The sequence below is a fragment of the Aspergillus steynii genome, assembly GCF_002849105.1.
Source record: "Aspergillus steynii IBT 23096 chromosome Unknown P170scaffold_2, whole genome shotgun sequence".
Taxonomy (NCBI): domain Eukaryota; kingdom Fungi; phylum Ascomycota; class Eurotiomycetes; order Eurotiales; family Aspergillaceae; genus Aspergillus; species Aspergillus steynii.
This window is the reverse complement of record NW_020194399.1, coordinates 5,813,227-5,831,467: the sequence shown is the minus strand read 5'-3', so window position 1 is coordinate 5,831,467 and position 18,241 is coordinate 5,813,227. Positions and strand designations below refer to the sequence as shown.

Genomic DNA, 18,241 nt, shown 5'->3' with positions numbered 1-18,241 from the left:
TGATGAGAGTGGGAGAGAGTGAGGGCGTGGAGAAAGTGGGAGGAGAAAGCGAAGAACGAGAGAAAAAGCGAAGAGATAGGAAAGAGTGCTACGATGTAGCCAACAACACGTGGGGCGTGGACTGCAAACGATGACGTCCAGACGAGACGAGAGACCGAATGGATGACGCCGATGCAATTTAACCTTTGCGAAGGATGAGAAGAAGCGAAATGCTGCAGGCAACTGCAGCGAAAGGATGCAGGTAAATAGGCGACTATCACCGTACTTTTGTCCGTGAACTTCAGGGGGCAAATAACCTGGAGATCCTAGATGGATGATCGACAATGCCCCTTCCGTCGGTCTATCACATCAATAAATCTTCCTTGCCGTCCGGAGGAAAAGAACGACGCGATTAATTCTTCCGAACGGCGACGAGGAAATTTTCGGCTTTCGATTTCTTTTTTTCCAGAAGGAAATTCTGCCGCGAGCCCGACAATTACCCGGACTGTAACACCACCGTATCTCCGCCATCTCCACGCGGGGATCTCGCGCAGACGCAGGTACACCGCCCGTACGGTCGTACAGACCAAAACCTGCCGAGGCTGAGGCTGCGCACGTGATCTCATGTGACTTGCCGATATCTCTGCGCGCTAGACCCGATGGGGAACTCCCCCACCATCTCCAACCAAAAAGAAATCCGAATCATGAGGGACCGTCATGATGCACCTCACTCGCTGTCCTGTGATCCGCGCTGATCTGCCCGTGCCGTGGGGGACCGGATAATCGAAATGGCGGAAACTGACGACTACGATGCCGGGGGCATGTTCAATGACCCCGAGGGCTTCTACGATCCTGAACCGGAGCCCACCTTCGCCGAGCACCCCATGCTGTCGGGCCAGACGGTGCGCGTGAGGCTGGTGGGAAGCCATCCTCTCTATGTATGATCCCTTTGATCCCTTTATATCAGGCATTTTCTAGGCCATGGAACTGCCCAGACTGACAATCCAGGGCGACCTCCTCTGGAACGCCGGCCGAACCAGCGCCTTCTACATCGAAGAGCGAGCCCAGGAACTCATCGCCGGCAAGGACGTCCTCGAGATCGGCGCCGCAGCTGGTGTGCCCAGCATCGTCAGTGCCATCAAAGGCGCCCGCACGACCGTCATGACCGATTATCCCGATCCCGATCTCGTCGATAACATGCGCTACAATGCGACGTCCTCTGCGTCCATGATCCCCGCGGGCTCGAAGTTGCACGTCGACGGATACAAATGGGGGGCCTCAGTCGAGCCGCTCCAGGCATGCCTTCCGGCTGGAGAGACGAGATTCGACGTCCTGATCATGGCGGACGTGGTGTATAGTTACCGCGAACACCCCAATCTGATCAAGACGATGCAGATGACGTTGAAGAAGTCGCCGGAGGCGGTCGCGTTGGTGATTTTCACGCCGTACGAGCCGTGGCTGTTGCCGAGGACGGAGACGTTCTTTCCCTTGGCCGAGAACAGCGGGTTTAAGGTGACCAAGATGTTCGAGAAGTTGATGGATAATGTTCTGTTTGAAAATGATCCCGGGGTAGGTTGACTCCGTTCGCTAGTGTCGAGCATGTCGCTAACTGGTACAGGATGAGAAACTTCGTCGGACTGTTTTCGGATACGAGATTAGATGGACTGAGGAGGAGTTGAAATAAAAGTTCATTGATAGATTGGTTGGCGTTGTTGGATGCTAGAGTTTTATAGCCACGACCTGAACGAATGTACAGAGTATAGATGGTGGTAATCTACCATCACACCTACTACACACAAAATTATACCCAATAGAAACAAAATCGAGAATCTCAATTACTGGTCCTAATCTTCCGCCACAATAAGCCTTAATTGCCCTCCTAACGCCCATCTGTCAAGCCAAAACCCGGCATCAAAAAAGTCACATGTGCCCCGCACCCCGCCCTTAAAAATTTCCCTATCGCAAAAGCCCCTCACAACCACAACTCCAACATCAAACCACACCATGCCGGTACGTCCTCTCCTGTCCATTTCCTACTATTAACTAAACTAACGCCCTCCAACCAGCTCATAATCCTAACCGGCTTCCCCTGCTCGGGCCTCACCCACCGCGCCCAGCAACTCGCCTCCGCGCTCGAATCCACACAATCCACCCTCTTCAAATCAGGCACCATCCCCGCCTCCAAGCCGCGATACAAGATCAACGTCGTCTCGACGCACGATGCATCCCACCCGCGAACCGTCTACGACCATGCGCGCACGGAAAAGGAGGCCCGCGGCGTGGCGTATACGCGTGCGAAACGACTCCTCGGCAAAGATAGCTTCGTCATCCTAGACGGCATGAATTATATCAAGGGATATCGGTACCAGCTGTGGTGTGAGGCTAAGGCGCTAGGGACGACATGTTGTGTGGTATGTGATCGCTTGTCTTGTCTTGTCTTGATTGTGACGGTGGTGATTCCGAATGATGAGCAACGCGCTGACGGTTTGATTCGATAGGTACATGTCGGTACACCGGTTGACCAGTGCGTCGCGAACAACGAGGCGCGCATCCGTCGTCAAGAAGCCCAGACCCAGACCCAGAGCGAGAGCGAGAGCAAGACCGACACGAACGAGACCGAGTCCGCCAACCCAGAATCCACTACCACCACCACCACCGACCCAACAGAACCCTACCCCCCGGAACTCCTCAACAACCTGATCTTCCGGTACGAAGAACCCAGCACGCACAGCCGCTGGGACAAGCCCCTATTCACCGTCCCCTGGGACGACGCCGAGCCCCCGATCGCCGACATCTGGAGCGCCCTAACCGGCATCCCGCACCCCTCTGCCACCGAAGCCCCGACCGAGCCATCCGCCCTAGCCTCCACGTTCGCATCCACACACATCTCATCCGGCGCCAGCGTCGCGGGGTCCCTCGCCACGACGACCACCCGCGCCGGAGGCCTCGGACGCCCACGCGTCAAAGTCCGCCCCCACCAAGCAACCGTGCAGCCCGTATCCATGGACTCGTCTGCCCTCTACGACATGGAGAAGCGCACGTCGGCAATCGTCTCCGCGATCCGAAGCTTCACGCTGTCGACGCCGTCCGCGGAGGCGGCGCTCGCGCAGGGCGACAACGCGCGAGGCATCAGCATCGCCGTCCCGGAGGCGTCGACGCCCGTGTTCATCCCCGCGCATGTCGCGACCACCGGCACGACGGACGAGCTGGCCGGCGCGGGCGGCATCCTTGCGTTGCCGCGGCTGCAGAGGCTGCGGAGGCAGTGGATCTCGCTGAACCGGGCGTATATCGCGGGCGGGCATGCGGCGAATACGGCGATGTCCGGGGGGTTGGTGTCGGGGCAGGTGGGGGATGCGTTTGTGAGGTTTTTGAATGCGGAGTTTGGGGTGGGAGAGGAATAGGTTCTTTCTTACTTGCCTGTTCTCGTTTCTGGATGGAATAGGTGCATTTGCATTGTTTGGTTCATTTGGTTTTGCTTAAGCGAGAGAAAAGTTACATGCGGATAGCCTGCATCTGCGTACTGATTTATAGAGATTTGCCTGCGTTGGTCGATCAAATGGTCAACTAACTAGCAGGTAGTCAATACACTTACGAATCATGAGATCTCAATTCTCAAGCACATTAGCTAAGACATTCAACTACAAGTCTACTCGAAATAGAAGATCAAAGTTGAGAATAAAGATCAAAAACTTTTAAAGTATATACCACAGGCATAACCATCCAAGTCACAAGTCCCTAAACCCGTAAACAACGAAATAAATAAAAGATGTTAAAAAATGTCCATGATCCAAGATATTTTCCAAAGAAAGACTATATCCAAAACCGAAATAAAACCCAACCGTCAAAATAGACTGGAAGATAATATGCACAAAGTAAGTCAAAAGGAACCCCAAAATAAGCAGCAGCCGCAGATCAACCGGCCGCGTCTGTACAGGAAAAATAACCAAAACAAACAGGATATCAACATGAAATGAACCAAGCCAAACCAAACCAAGTCCAAAGCCAAAGTGAAAAAAAACCCCAATATCCTCTAAATAGTACCCAAGAGTCCCAAATCCCAACCCATATGCACGAGTGTCCTGTTCCCATCCGTTTTTCGTCTGTTTTTTGAGTGTCGTCTTTTTTGTGTCTCGGACCACGAGTGTTCTTGGACTGCGAAAGCAGGTCCGTGGAAAGTGGTCTTGTTGAAGATCTGATGAGACATGACGAGAAAGAAATACAGAAATCCCACCAAAATACAAAAAGTGTTTTATACAAAAAAGGGGTTGTGGCAAGAATGACAAAGCAACCTTTTAACATGAGAATGAAAAGGGAAAAAACAAAAAGAAAAGTTAAAAAAGCCGTGCCTTGCAGCTTCAGGTTTGGATAAACCGCTGCTCCTCACAAGCCTCAACAAACAAGAGCTTAGCTCCGGGTCTGTTGGGAATCACGATGATCTGCAATGGTCCATGCATTGCCTCGTTCGGATTCAGGTAGTCCGCGGAGGGATGATGGTCGCGAAGACACATCATAATTGTTTGTGATGGGTGTTCCTGGCATACCCTGGAAGAATCAAACATCCCTGGGAAATTAAAAAGAAAATCCAGTGGTGGCCCTGAAAAAGTAGCACGGACTGTTTCCGTGACACCTTCCACACATCATCAAAAAGGGGGTAGGAGAATCTCATGTCTGGGATCATGAAATTCTGTTTAAAAGGTCATCCGAGCTGTCGGCAGTCTGGAAGGATTTCAAAACCGGGTCTAGCTGGCATGTCATTCAAGCCGGGAGACCGTGAGTCATCTGAGCAGCGGCCTGGCTGGCTTCAATGTGGCGGTAGTTCAGGCCCAGAGTGATCAACTCCTGAAGGCTGGCATTGACCTTCTCGTGCATGGAAGAATCCTGGGGGATGATGTTGCTCAGTTCTTCAAGCAGGCGAGAGCGGCAGTTGTAATAGTTGCGCTCCGCGTTCTGCAGTCTCTGGCCGTGGTGGGCAGAGGTCTGCTGAACAGCCTTCAGGGGGTTGGACTGGGACTGGGTGGAGCGAGTCCGCTTCATCGTTTGGGCGCCAGAGACACCGGCAACTCTTCTCTTGCGGCCAGCGGCTTCCTTCTTCTTGGAGGCTTGTCCGGTGGTAGGGGAAGCATCTGGGGAGCTGGGGCGCTCCGAAGAGGCGTAGTCGTGGACACGTCTCATGTGGTCAAAGAGGTTCCATCGGCGGGGAAATCCATATCCGGGAACGGATCGGTCACATCCCTCAAACAGGCAAAGATGAGGGTTATCGCCATGGCCGTGGAATCCGTGGGCCTCACGCTCGTGACGGAAAAGGCATGCATTGGAAGAAAACTGCAATTGGGCATCCATGCAGGCAGGGACCTTGCAGCGGTAGGGCTTCAGGTGAGAGTCCAGGTATTTGCTAGTTATCAATGTTAGTTTGAGAACACGTCAGAGGACTGAATTGGGTACAACATACTGGTAAGCGCATTTCTGGGTAGTCGGGGGGTGGTTGCAGGGCTTGTCTCCAATGGCATATGGGCAGTAGTATTTTCCATCACTGTGGGTCGGAAGGGAGTAGTAGTAGTGATCCCGGGGATTCCGCAATTCGGCTCCGTCCTTGGATCTTTGGCGAAGGGGCTCCTTGACGGGAAGAGGTGGGAAGAATTCGGCATCCTGCTTCACCTGGGGCTGAGATGGAGGAGTTTGCAAAGCCGGCCTACGCGCACTCTTGGAAGGTCGAATAGTCCTGTTGAGCATCGTGTCAGTTTCAGTTGGCGAAACGAAACCGGACAAGGTGTAAAGGACTGACCTGTTGGGGTCTTGTTCATTCAGAGGCGGGGTAAGGGGGAAGAGCGGGTCTCCGAGGTTGATTCCCTGGCTGCCAACGGGGGTTGCGGTGACATCCTTGAGCATGGTATCGTCATGGGACATGAAAGAGGGGTATCCAGTGTGGGAGCAGGAAGAAGTAACAGAGACATCATTGCTTGCTTCCGTCAAGGGAGGAGAAACGGGGACTGGGTGAAACATGTTCGAAGTGAAGTGGTCCATGGATGATCCGGGGTAGTTTCTGGTATCTGCCACAAGGGAGTTCCATGCATCATCGGTGTGGGAGCTGTGGCTAACGGAGTGGGCATCGTCGGAAGTGCAGGACTGGGAACTGTTTTGAGTTCCAACATCATTGTCAAATGCACTGAAATCCACTAGCGAGGAGTAGTGGGTGTTGAAATCCTGGGCATGTGTGAAATCCAATTCACTCTGGTCTCCCATATCCTGGAGACCCGGGAACTCGGGCCCAGGGTGATACATTACATCACTTGGTCCGACGGTGGAAGGCATGAGTTGCTGAGACAACGAGAAAGACAACATCTGGACTTCCGGGGATTCTGGCTTGACTGAGGACATGACACCACCGTCAAGTCCATCGACATCATTCACGGACCACGACTTGAGTCCGGGGGTTCCATGGCTCTGGTGTGTGCTTGAACACAAGGAGAAGTTATCCTGGCTCGAAAGTTCATCATCCGGGATCACTCTGGGGGCCATGTTTGAGATTCCTTGGACTAATTGGTTATGCCTGGACTGAGACATCTGATCCATGTTCTGAAGAGCGGACTGAGACAAAGAAACTTCTGGGTCGTTCTTGATCTTTGGGGACATTATAGTCTGAATCCAGCGAGGCTGGAAGAAAAGAGAAAATGCACTAGAAGATTTACAAGTCAGTATGCAAACGTTTTCCCGAGGTCATGTCATCATAATAAAACAAAGAAAGCAATGCGTCAAAAAATGCAGAATCCTGCAACTCTGTTAGCTAAACGGCAACGCCTCACGAGCAAAGGAATGTACCAACCACAAGTGGTGTCCAAGAAAGGTAAGGCATAAGGTCGTATATCCAGGGCAAAAAGCAAATTCGAGGTCCAGTGGTCTAGAAGGGAAAACGGCCAGAAGAGATTTGGGGAGCAATACTAGCGAGATCAGGTCCACAACGCTTAGCTTGAAGCTACACGCCGCCAGGAAATCCGTCAAGGCCTCGGATACCAGTTGGTATCTCTCATCCAGGTGTTTAGTCCCGAAGACTACAATTGGTGCCAAGGTGCGAAGGGTCATATGGTCAGGTCAAATGAGTTTCATTTCGTTGGTCCAGGATCGTGTCGAATATCACAGTGGTTAAGTTCATCATCATCATTTGCAGTGTCCAGGGTATCAAAAGCATTGGTTCTCCAGAGTGGGATCAAAAAAAGACATCCTATTGGTTTCCAGTCCGGCATGGTTCTATGGGTTCCAGGTATTCTCAAAGGCCAATATCCAACTTGCACTCCAGGTTTGGAGGAAGTAAAGGGAGTAGCAGGGTTCCAGATGAAGGTGGTCCAAAGTATTTCGATGAGTGTGCATCATTAAACAACACTCAGAAGTGTCCAAGTCACACAGCGGTTGCTGTGGACGGCTAATGTCCAGGGATATTCATGCAATGAAGCCGTCGAGAGACGGCAAATCCTTAGGCAAAAAGATCAAAAAAATCCGGGGTGTCCAGGGTTCCATGGTGTATTAAATCGGTTGAGGTCGGCAAAATTCATCCAGGCACAGTCGGTTGTCGAGACGCAGAACGCAGAAGGAAACATGCAAGACAAAAGGCATAAAGCAAAGAAAGGCATAAAGCAAAGAAAGGCAAGGGAACTACCTGTGATCTATCGATATTCGGAAAGTCGAATAAAGAAAAAAGAAAACAGCAAGGCAAATCCTATCCAGGATATGGACTGAGTTCCAATGGGCAGTAAGGTCTTTTTTTGAAGCCAAGGAGTATGAGTTCTTTCCAAGATCCACGGGGTTGGACACGGAGAGAAGATAAAGAGAAAAGACGAAGAAGCCTTTAGTAGTAAGTGGAAGACGGCAAGTAGTAGCAAACAGGGTAGTGGTCAAGTGGAGCAGCAGATTTGACTGTGACAAATCTAGCAACAAGTGGAGTAGAAGGAGGCAAAGTAGAAGGATGATGGAAGGAAATGGAAGCAGGGTGGAGGCAGATCTGGGTATCTTGATGACGGAGGATGGGTTCTGTTTCGGATTGAGAAGGTGAGATGAGTTGAAGAGATCGAGAGGGACGAGATCCAGAGGGGAAAGGGCGGCCTTTTAGAGTCTTTCGCAGCGGGCGGCGGGAGATGAGGCGTGGGGGGCCAGGCCGACCGAGGAGCGTCCAAGCGTGTGCCGGGCGTGCATTTTGCTGCAGCCGGGATTGGCGTCTAGCACGATGATTTGATCCTGCAAGACATGGCGGTGATGGTGGTGCGACCGGAGGTGGTGTTGTTTGCGTCTCTCGGCCAATAAACCCCAATGGATACCCGTCTGCTGGCCCTGACGTGGCAGCGAGTGGATGTATCACTCGCAAACACATGTAGCGGTGAGGCGCCCCCCACTTGATTTGCGGTGTTTATTGGCTGCATCGTCCCGAGCGCGGGCTGCAGGCTTGCATCACCAGCAGGCCCAGATGATGCAAACCCGCAGCCCCCTCGACCATTGAGAGTCCCCGTTGATCCGCCCGATCAATCAGCGCCCGTTAGTTCGCTCTGCCCCGCTTCCCTCGTGAAGGCCTCCCCTTTGGCGCCCTCCCATCCTTTGGCTCCCAGCGCAACACGTCAATTCTCCTACGTCTCGGGGAACATGTCTCCTCACCCCCTTCTGCATGCAAGCGTCGGATGGACGAGAGTTTGATACTTCATCCATGCGTCTCATGCTGTCCAGCGACGCATCGCGAGAGGGGAAATGCGCAAAAGTACGCTGGACAACGCGGCGCCGGGTTTCAGGAGGAAAAGGGGGTGCATATATCTACACATGGGCGCGAATGGTTCGTGTCTTACTGGGTGGATATCGGAAGATCCAGCACGGGAAGCCCAAGTTGGGTAGCAATGCATTTTGGCAGTCTCCATCGAACGTCTCGGGATTTTCTCGAGGGGCTTGGAGTTTAATCGGGAGGCTAGGGTATTTGGATTTTGCTTTTCATTTCCTTTCATTTCTGTTCGCATTATTGTTTTTTGGTTCCAATCTAAAATTTCCCTGTTTTTCTTTTTCCTTTTCAGGAATTTCTCCGAATTTGCCGACCTACTACTTGATGCACATGTCAGCGATATGAGTTCCGGATGATCAATCAATCCAAGACAAATGACAAGTACACGAGAAGGCAGGTGATATATCAGACAAAGGTGAAAGATGGTATACAGTTGTCGTTCAACGATCCGAAGACCTCAGGTGAACTATGCTTATTGGTATTGTGTTCATCATTGAGATGCCAAGACCCGTGGGCTGTCGAGAAAAGAAAAAACCGAAAATCAAAAATAGACTTACCCTGATTATTAAGGAGCAAACACCGGTTTCAGCCTTCTGCCAATCGTAATTTGGTTCTGCCTGCATCAAGGCAAGATCCAACTAAATCCCGGTCATTGGCCACGATGAGTGGCCGGCGGCAACTCCGGGATGGCAGGCTGTGTCAGGGGAGTCGAGTGTTGCTGGGAAAGAAAAGGAGAACGGAGTTTTGGCCAGTGCGAAAGGCTTTTGTGCAAGCGAGACTCACGTGATGCGTTTGCATTGTTTGCATTCTCGGGCCGCAGTCGTTGAACCGCAGCCATTAGTCACCTTAGCTTGGGCCACCCTCCGGCCCGAGCCGTACTCGACCAAGGTCGATTGAGCCCTACACAGTATGTGGCTGACATGACAGCATCGTTGATGGGTTCGACTTTGAAGTCGGAAACGCAGGTATATGCGAATTCACCTTCTGTTCTCGCTGCTATCCATGATGACCCTTATGGAAGGTCTATGGCATAATTCACCAATTCTTTTTCAGACATATAGACACCTGGCCAATACATACTCTATGCTGGAGCTATATGTGACTGCGCCATCACTTGTGCAGCAGCAGAGAATTCGAATAAACCCGAGAGAAAACCCGTCAACCTCTTGTACACGACTACTCGACTTCATAATGTCACCTCATATGGACGCTTGCCTGATTGACAAAACTGTCCGATGTCGTCTCATGATCCTCCACATCGGGTAGCCTCTAGAAAACCAACCATTCGGAATTTTGGTGAAATAAAAAAGATTGCGGATATTCTTCTCCAGGATACTTTCACACTTCCATTTCTCTTGTATCACTTATGGAAATCCTCAATCTCAAACCGATAGGACTCCCGTTCTTCAAATAAACATGGCATCGATTCTCGCTTGATGTTGATGGGTAGTCCCAAACAAGTAATAGGCTACGTCCAAGTTTAGACCATCACATGACACTTTCATTGTCTCGAAAATGAACGCCTAAGCTCCTCAGAGATCTATTTATTCTCATCCCCCGAACACATTTCATCAACTTTTCTTCTCCACTTGAACTTGTATCCATGAATTGGACAGGAGGCCGTCTTTATAGACATTCCAACACTAGCCACAATGCAGGTTCTAAGAAACGAAATAAAGATCCTCAAAGATTCCGATCCACCATAACCAAAGACTCGAATTGGATCCCTTTCTCCCAGTTTCCTAGTTCCATAGCTACAGGGACACCGAAAGAAGAGCAAGCGAAAAAGATAGGTGACAGTGACACAGTGAGCGTGCTGTATGAATTAACGCTGAAGTCCCGCTAACCAGGGATCTTAGCTTAGTGCTAGGCCTTCCCATCTGCAACCCGCTCGATACGCAGATACATCTGTCGAACCTTCTCAACAATCGCAGTTCGTCGGCCGTGTGGACCGTGTCAAACACCAGCTGCTAAATACGAAAGATTGGGCCGCAGTCGCAGTTGCAAAGCCACTCGAAGTAGCATTCACACAAATCGAGGAGATCGAAAGATTTGGGAAGCGACGAAAGCTTACAGACGCCGATCGGATAAGACTGGCTGGTGCTGAGAACAATGTTCCTTTGATAGACCGGCCGTTCTGCAAAGGTGGTGGCAGGAATACGCCGTCTGAAATGAGAACGATCAAAAACCTCAACATCACAATTAATGGACGCAGTGTGCCGGTGGAAAACTTGCCAGCACAAGCCAGCAGTCTCCCAACAAATGCTTCTACACAGTCAATGCTTTTAGTCAGTGAAGGGTCAGCATATTCCAGAAATCCCGAAACAGCAAAACCATCTAGTCCCCGAAATGTCGGAGAATACTTTGATCAAGACTCTGTCAATCTCATTCACCCAAAAAAGTCTCCCTCGTGTCCTATGTCTCCCAAAATGCCTGCGGGCACAGGGCCTCAATCTCAGAACGCTAGCCTAGACGTAAAGAAAACATCTCTCGATGAAGGGGACCCAGCCATGAATCAAATACCACTACAGACCACCCAAAAGGACAACTCCACTCATGATATTCAAATAGCATTCAACAGAAGACGCTTCACGATCGATGACCAGATCGATCAAATGATTGTTGAGAACGAGAGGAGGCTAAATGCTACCAAGAGAGTGGCCGGGTTGACCCATGGACCAAGTCAGGGATCGCAAAAGAAGCTCTATCATGAATCTGTACTCTCGCCAAGAACACTGGAGACATTGGAGTGCTACTCCCACAGGCCTGAGTATTATCTAGAACAGAATCGATCACCCTCCGGTGAACCAGCACATTATATACGAGATTTGCCCAAACCAGCTCATCGAAAGAAAACACTCAAGTCATATGAGACTACTATCACCTTCTCATCTGATATATCAAATGTTTACAAATCACCGACGAAAATATTCGGACAGCCCGTTGTGCTTGATGATAACGGCAATATCGGTCCAAAACGATCTATGTGGAATCTAGACTCTAAAGCTTGTACTCCGAACAGATCAGCCAGAAATGCTAATGCAGCAGAGGGAGGTTTTGCTCTACTCAAATATCCCAACATAACTACTCCTATCAACTTATCACAAGATCCGGAGGTCCAACCCCAAATTTTCGCCCGAACACAAAGTCCAAGCCACGGAAAGGACGAAGCCTTAGCCGGTAATCCCATGGCCATGATTCCTTTCCCAGCGGCTCTATTAGAAGGATATGTCCGAAACGAACAACGTACTTCTAGGCAGGGCGATAAAGAAGCCGATTTTCTTGTACCATCAGTATGCTATCGGGACAATCTGCCTACTATAAACAGATTGCAAGCTAACACTACATCGTCGCCTGATCCGCTCTCGTTTCAATTCTAATTATATCTTCCTCGCTTGAGATATTTGGCTTTGGCTTCTTTTTTTCGGATGTTGTTTGAATCTGTGATCAGATCCCATGAAAGATGTGTGTATACGGCGGTCTGCCGGCTGCGAGTGGCATTGTAAAATCGATTTATATGTTAAATGACATGAGTGACATCATCAAAATCATCGACGAAGACTGGGATTGGCAATAGCTGTCTCGAGCTCGAGCAAAACCCTGAATGAACCCGAACGCGGGCGCAAGATGTATTTGTTCTAGATATAGTACTAAATTTGCAATTTTAAGCTGACCTGACGACTTTAATTGGAAGACTTCTCTGAGGTATCACATTCAATAATCTAATTTAGAATCAGAAGTAATCTTCAGACATCTGGGTCACAAGATGCAGTGCCTGACAGCGACCATTCAACCCCTTTACTACCCCAGAGACCACTATCTTATCGCCGAGCCGGAGCACAACACATCAGCCCCGTAACAACCGCCCGGCGATCACATGCCCGGACAACGTGACTGCGCCCAGCTCTCTCCATAAACAGTAGTCCCCATCCCCATCACAACATCCCATCATCACCTCATCCAGCAATCCAACTTCCCTTTCTATCCCCATACATCCAAGACCTCAACATCCCAATGCGTCACCTCCTCCCCGCCCTCACCCTCCTCCCCATCCTCACCTCCTCCCTCCCAACCACCCGCGAGCTCGCCCCCCTCCCACTCGTCATCTGGCACGGGCTGGGCGATGACTTCCAACGCGACGGGATGCGCTCCGTCGCCGCGCTCGCCGACGCCACAAACCCCGGAACCTACGTACACCTGATCCACCTGGCCTCCAGCGGCGCCGGCGACCGCCAAGCCAGCTTCCTCGGCGACGTGAACGCCCAAGTCGACCAGGTCTGCGCGCAGCTGCACGCCGACAACATCCTGCGCACAGCACCGGGGATCAACGCACTGGGGTTCTCGCAGGGGGGCCAGTTCCTGCGCGCGTACATCGAACGCTGCAACGACCCGCCCGTCCACAACCTCGTCACGCTGGGCAGCCAGCACAACGGGATCGCGGAGTTCCAGGCCTGCGGGGCCAGCGACTACCTGTGTCGAGGCGGCGAGGCGCTCCTGCGGTGGGGCCGGTGGTCGAAGTTCGTGCAAGAGCGACTCGTCCCTGCGCAGTACTTCCGCGACCCTACAGAGCTGGAGGCATATCTGGAGCATAGCAATTTCCTAGCGGATGTGAACAACGAGCGAGGGGTCAAGAATGCAACGTATAAGGAGAATCTGGCGCGGGTGAATCGCTTCGCGATGTACCTGTTCGAGGAGGACCAGATGGTGCATCCGAAGGAGAGCGCGTGGTTTGCGGAGGTGAATGCGACGTCTGGCGAGGTGACGCCGTTGCGGGAGCGGGAGATCTACAAGCAGGATTGGCTGGGGCTGAGGGAGTTGGATGAGAAGGGGGCGTTGGAGTTCAAGACGGTCCCTGGGCCGCATATGCATTTGTCGGAGGAGGTGTTGACGAAGTTGTTTACGGAGTACTTTGCGCCGGTGGAGGTTGATGTTATCGCGAGCGAGAGGGAGGGTCTGTGGGTTCAGGCTAAGGATGTTACGAACCCGCTGGTTCAGCAGGTTGGGTACTAGTAGCGAGGCTCTGCGCTCTATGATCTTAATGTAGGTATATTTTAAACGGAATGGCACCCCATGCTGGATAGTATATAGTTAAGCTGTGGATTACTTGTGCTACTAGATACATGTAGTCATCGCCATTGAGAAACAAGAGAAACTATTTGAACAATGGTAGAATTTGCAAACATATAAAATAGAAACGACACTCGGGCGAAGGGCCGAAGAAACAATGAAAAAAGCACAGCTTGAGAAACAACAATGTGTACGCAGTACAGCTCTATCAACAAACCCGACAGAAAAAAAGACCCGTTAAGTTGCAAAGGATGGTGATAGGTTCTAAACATAGGAAATTCGGTGCGATATTATAGCACAGGGAATGGAAAGCCGAAAGACTGAAATCAACACAAATCAACAGAATAAAGGGATATGTGCACAAGTAGCAATAAATGATAATAAGAAAGGTCATCGGGCATTACCGAGGGGAAAGAAGAGGAATAGAAACGAAGGAGAGAAAAGTCACGTATATATGACAGTGGAAGTTAGTATGGAGGACGTCCGATTCCTCCGGTGGCACTGCGTCGACCAGTTCGCGACCTGCCCACGACTTTCCTGCTTTCAGCATCCATTGGGGACAAGAAGCCACCAAGCAGCTTTTGCACATCATTCCTGGTGGGATCTGTGTCTTCGTGGCCATTGGTCTTGGGGTGTTCATCATCATCGGCTGCAGCCGCGAGGCCAGTGCTAGATCGGCTTTTGTGTCTGCTGAGAGATCTGCCAGCTGTGGCATTTGCCTGCGCCTTCGCGCTTGCGCTGGACTTCCTGCGGGGCCGTCCGGGAGCAGTTGATGGCCGCTCGGCCGATGCCAGAGAACGCTGGGACTCATTGGGGAAACCACCAGGAATAGAAAGGGAGGGTGGAATTGGAGGAACCGGAGGAATGACATCGGGGCCATTTTCGCCAGAATGGAAGGAATATTGCGAACCGTACGTTAACGCCGAGGCCTTGGGGGTTTCGATGCCGTCGCTTTCTAAACCCGAATGTCCGTTCTTGATAGACTGAGGTCTCAGTGAGGATCCCTCACCGTCAATTTCGGACAGGGAATATCCACTGACCATGCTCTCACTGCTTGAAGAAACAACACTGCTATTGGCGGTATCCAAGCGGCCACGTAGCGGACTAAGTCTCCGTTTCCCTTCGTTGTTGACCGAAAGAACCCGTCTGAGCTCGTTCACGTGAACCGGAGAGTCGCGATTAGAGTCGTTAAGCTGGGAGCCTGACGAATTGGGTGCACTGGTCCGTCGGACGTTTGGCAGACCTGCTGCGCCGCCCGAAACACCATGATGAGCGGATGCCGGAGAAACGGTGGATGGAGAGCTGTCACCATGACCATTGTGGTAAATATGACTGCGCATCGCCATGGTCCCCGATTTGGAGCCGCTGAGCGACAGTGCTTCAGCTTTATCTTTCTCAGCGGCTGCCAGACAGGTTTCTCTTGACCATGCCGACAGCATCTGCTCCTTGACGGTCGATGGCAGAAGGCTGCCCTTCGGGGTACCTCCAGCAGACGAAACCTGTGCCAGGATAGGGGTAGTGAAGCTCCGTCCAGGAGAAGTGGGCGGACTATGAGTTGTCGATAGAATAAACCCGTTATAGGCCTCCTCGAGGCGGTTGACAAGCTCCTCAATGCCATAACCGAAAGGAGTAAGTTCTTTGATCTGCTCCATGCCGAAATTCGCGGACTGAGATGTCCGGTCCTGAAGTATGTCGTTGAGACTGGCTGCCGGAAGACGTATCTGCTCCACCCAAATACCATATTTCTGCCTCTTGACAATTTCATTCATGATCTCGCCTCCGACGTGACAATTCTCCAGGTCGAATTTCTCAGTCAGTGCCCACAGATACCCAAAAACTAAGCTGGCGATGTTGACTTGGGCGATGCCGGAGCTCACACTATCGACAGTGGTCAGGTCATCTTGGAGTTTCAGGACCATCGGAAGTCCATATCTCGCAGCATTCACGCCAAGTTTATCAACAAGGCTAACCAGAAGGAGGTGAAGAAGCATGATTTCGGATTTCTCCTGGGGAAATTGGAGGGCAATATCGTAGATCGTCAAATGAAGCAAACGAAGGAAGTTCGACTGTGCCATTATTAGAGCTCTCTCTCGTTGGGCCGTGTTAGAGCTGACAGTGCGTTTTCCGGGCTTCTCGGCAATGTCAGTCAACTCGCGCTTCGGAGATTGACTGTGCTTTCCAGGCTTCTCCTTAACTTTGAGGTCATCCTGGTTCGTTTCCATTCGCAACCAAGCCAGGAACGCATCGACGTAGGCATAGCGAACGGTCTTGTTTGGCTCACGCAGCAGCCACTGAGTACCTTCCCATACGTAACTGCCCACACGGTGTCTGGATTCTACACCGGCTGCTTCCGCGGGCTTCTTGGAGTTTGCGACTAGAAGAACGTTTTTGATGGCTTTGAGGGCGGTGACCTTTGCGCTGGGCGAAAAGAACACTATATGCTTCTTTTCACCAGAGCCTGGAGAGCTAGCACTTGGTCCAAAGCCATCGAGCTGAGTCGGGAATGCTGAGTTTTCGGTTTGCTCATTGGAGCTAGAAGGACGCAGACGAGTGAGAATAGCTCTTATCATGTCGACAACCTGATCACCATAGTATATGTGGGTCGTAAGATCGCCGATGCAATTCTGGAGCAAAGAGAGAAGCTCCTGTTTCTTGGCCGACGGCTCACCCATGGTATCGGAATGGCCGTTCTGTTTCTCAGAAGCTTCCTCAGTCGTTTTCTCGGCGCGCGATGGCGACACCAGGAAGGACATGTATTGCATCAGACCCAGCAAAATGTCGATGACGCTGAGTCCAATCATGTTCACTGGAGATTTCAACAGCCGGTCGATCATGTACATGATAGTGAAAGGGCCATTTAGAGAGTCTTCAGTCGGCTTGAGCTCCAGCAGGAGTTCCATAGCGGCGGCCAAAATAATGAAGCGGACTTGAACAGGGCACCATTTGGCGACAAGCTCAATCAAAGACGTTTCCCAGGTATCCTTGGTGTTCAGTGACATTGCCCGGTTGTCGGTCTTCCCTTTGCGCAGAATGAAATCCAACACAATTTTAGTTGTGACTCGGATTTGACCACGACCGCTTCCAGTGACGATTATGCGTTCCAGACAGCTAAGAGCAAGCAGTCTCACGTCCATCTCCGCTTGTCTGTCCATATCCGCCGTGGTCCGGGCCGCCAGTGTCGGGTCTCCATCCACGGCGTCGACGTTTTCCACAGTTGCGGTGCTGACTCGGCGTGGGCGCGTCATGAGGTCAGCTTCCGCTTTCTCTGACTCGAGAAGCTTCCTTTCCAAAGTCAGGAGCAGGTCATCCTCTCCATTGTAGAGGTTCTGCAGAATGACCGGGAGTATGATGTTCAATGAGTCTCCGCCATCTGCCGCCAGTCCTGCCTCGGAGCTGATCACGCCTTTAATCGCCCGTAGTCCAGCATTTCTCCATCGGATCGCTAACTGAGGGCTCGAGGCATCTCGCGCCTGGGACGACGCCTCGATATCCGCAAAACTCGCGTACGTGCGCACAACTTCTCGGTACTGGTTCGCGAAGTCCTGTTCCGCAGACAAAGCGGCCATGTCCTGGTGGGAGCAGAACATCTCAAAAGTCGAAATGGAATCCTCAACCATCGTTATATCACGGGAACGTAGGACCGTTTCGATCACCGTCATGACCGATCGTGCGTAGATGGGCAAATCGCGGGGTACTTTCTCGATGAGCGCGCTGAGGATTTGAAGCGTAACCTGTACATTTCTGCAAAGCATATCGAGTCAGCTACCGGATCCAATACAACCCCGATCGGCTTGAACTTGAACTCAACAGTATTTCCCAGTGTCTTCTACTCACCCAATCTTACGGCGCCACACATCCCGAGCGGCCCGTTTCTCAAGAAAAGCGCCGACTTTGGTCAGCTTGCTTCGGCGCGTGCTGGCATAATAGAGAAGGTACGAGAGTTCGCTCGAATTCGGTTTGACATATTGTACCCCTTTCTGATACTGTGGGTAGCACTTGAGAATCAAGACCTGGTGTTTCGGCCGGCATTTTTGGCGTACACCTTCCATTGGCTCAGCAGTAGCCGGAGAAGGCTCCAAGTGTCCGTAACGCGGGAAAGATCGAAGGAGATTCGATAGTGATATCCAGAGCAAGTCAGGCAGTAAGAGACTGTGAATAAATTCAGTAGAGCCAGATCATGGGCTTAACTCCGGAGCATGGAATGCGATCTGATGTCACCGCGCCGTATCCGGCCAGAGTGGAGGGTGAAGGGAGAAGAAGCGAAAGAGAGTGAAAGGAAAGAAAGAAAGAATCGCCAGGTCAGTCGGTCAGGATTACCACCGAGAGCGGGGTTCAATCCATCGGAATCACGGTTTGCCAGCTGTACACGGTGGATAGACTGCACAAGGAATGAACGGAGGCTGGATAAGGGAGGTGTGCATTGGAGGTTCCAGCGAAGTCTCCCGTCGG

General features: G+C 51.5%; 8 protein-coding genes across 8 annotated transcripts; 5 read left to right on the top strand and 3 right to left on the bottom strand.

Moving 5' to 3' along the window:
• The first annotated feature begins 718 nt into the window (after positions 1-718).
• On the top strand, positions 719-1,797 carry efm7 (putative nicotinamide N-methyltransferase Nnt1). The gene is made up of 3 exons (XM_024845358.1): positions 719-917; positions 988-1,548; positions 1,598-1,797. Exons 1-3 carry the CDS (start codon positions 768-770, stop codon positions 1,661-1,663), a joined length of 777 nt encoding a protein of 258 aa, XP_024708711.1. The 5' UTR covers positions 719-767; the 3' UTR covers positions 1,664-1,797.
• A 178-nt stretch (positions 1,798-1,975) lies between these two features.
• P170DRAFT_463107 (putative RNA polymerase II Elongator complex associated protein Kti12) lies at positions 1,976-3,583 on the top strand. The gene is made up of 3 exons (XM_024852139.1): positions 1,976-1,989; positions 2,046-2,390; positions 2,478-3,583. The coding sequence occupies exons 1-3, from the start codon at positions 1,984-1,986 to the stop codon at positions 3,378-3,380; spliced, it is 1,254 nt and encodes a 417-aa protein (XP_024708710.1). The 5' UTR covers positions 1,976-1,983; the 3' UTR covers positions 3,381-3,583.
• A 981-nt stretch (positions 3,584-4,564) lies between these two features.
• P170DRAFT_129704 (putative C2H2 finger domain protein) lies at positions 4,565-6,859 on the bottom strand. Its single transcript, XM_024842406.1, has 4 exons — positions 6,800-6,859; positions 5,762-6,745; positions 5,429-5,698; positions 4,565-5,371 (listed from the first exon to the last, which is right to left on the bottom strand). Exons 2-4 carry the CDS (start codon positions 6,607-6,609, stop codon positions 4,735-4,737), a joined length of 1,755 nt encoding a protein of 584 aa, XP_024708709.1. The 5' UTR covers positions 6,610-6,745; positions 6,800-6,859; the 3' UTR covers positions 4,565-4,734.
• Positions 6,860-7,582: 723 nt separating this feature from the next.
• P170DRAFT_129596 (uncharacterized protein) lies at positions 7,583-8,502 on the bottom strand. The gene has a single exon (XM_024842405.1). It carries the CDS (start codon positions 8,333-8,335, stop codon positions 7,817-7,819), a length of 519 nt encoding a protein of 172 aa, XP_024708708.1. The 5' UTR covers positions 8,336-8,502; the 3' UTR covers positions 7,583-7,816.
• P170DRAFT_129527 (uncharacterized protein) lies at positions 8,480-9,318 on the top strand. Its single transcript, XM_024842404.1, has one exon. It carries the CDS (start codon positions 8,624-8,626, stop codon positions 9,068-9,070), a length of 447 nt encoding a protein of 148 aa, XP_024708707.1. The 5' UTR covers positions 8,480-8,623; the 3' UTR covers positions 9,071-9,318.
• A 1,010-nt stretch (positions 9,319-10,328) lies between these two features.
• On the top strand, positions 10,329-12,105 carry P170DRAFT_424146 (uncharacterized protein; the record flags this gene model as incomplete). The annotated part of the gene is made up of 2 exons (XM_024847551.1): positions 10,329-10,532; positions 10,585-12,105. The coding sequence occupies 2 exons, from the start codon at positions 10,329-10,331 to the stop codon at positions 12,103-12,105; spliced, it is 1,725 nt and encodes a 574-aa protein (XP_024708706.1).
• Positions 12,106-12,714: 609 nt separating this feature from the next.
• Positions 12,715-13,903, top strand: P170DRAFT_435049 (palmitoyl-protein thioesterase family protein). Its single transcript, XM_024848854.1, has one exon. The coding sequence runs from the start codon at positions 12,740-12,742 to the stop codon at positions 13,733-13,735; it is 996 nt and encodes a 331-aa protein (XP_024708705.1). The 5' UTR covers positions 12,715-12,739; the 3' UTR covers positions 13,736-13,903.
• Positions 13,904-14,161: 258 nt separating this feature from the next.
• Positions 14,162-18,202, bottom strand: P170DRAFT_129410 (uncharacterized protein). The gene is made up of 3 exons (XM_024842403.1): positions 17,627-18,202; positions 14,833-17,533; positions 14,162-14,766 (listed from the first exon to the last, which is right to left on the bottom strand). Exons 1-3 carry the CDS (start codon positions 17,839-17,841, stop codon positions 14,260-14,262), a joined length of 3,423 nt encoding a protein of 1,140 aa, XP_024708704.1. The 5' UTR covers positions 17,842-18,202; the 3' UTR covers positions 14,162-14,259.
• Between the last annotated feature and the right edge of the window lie 39 nt (positions 18,203-18,241).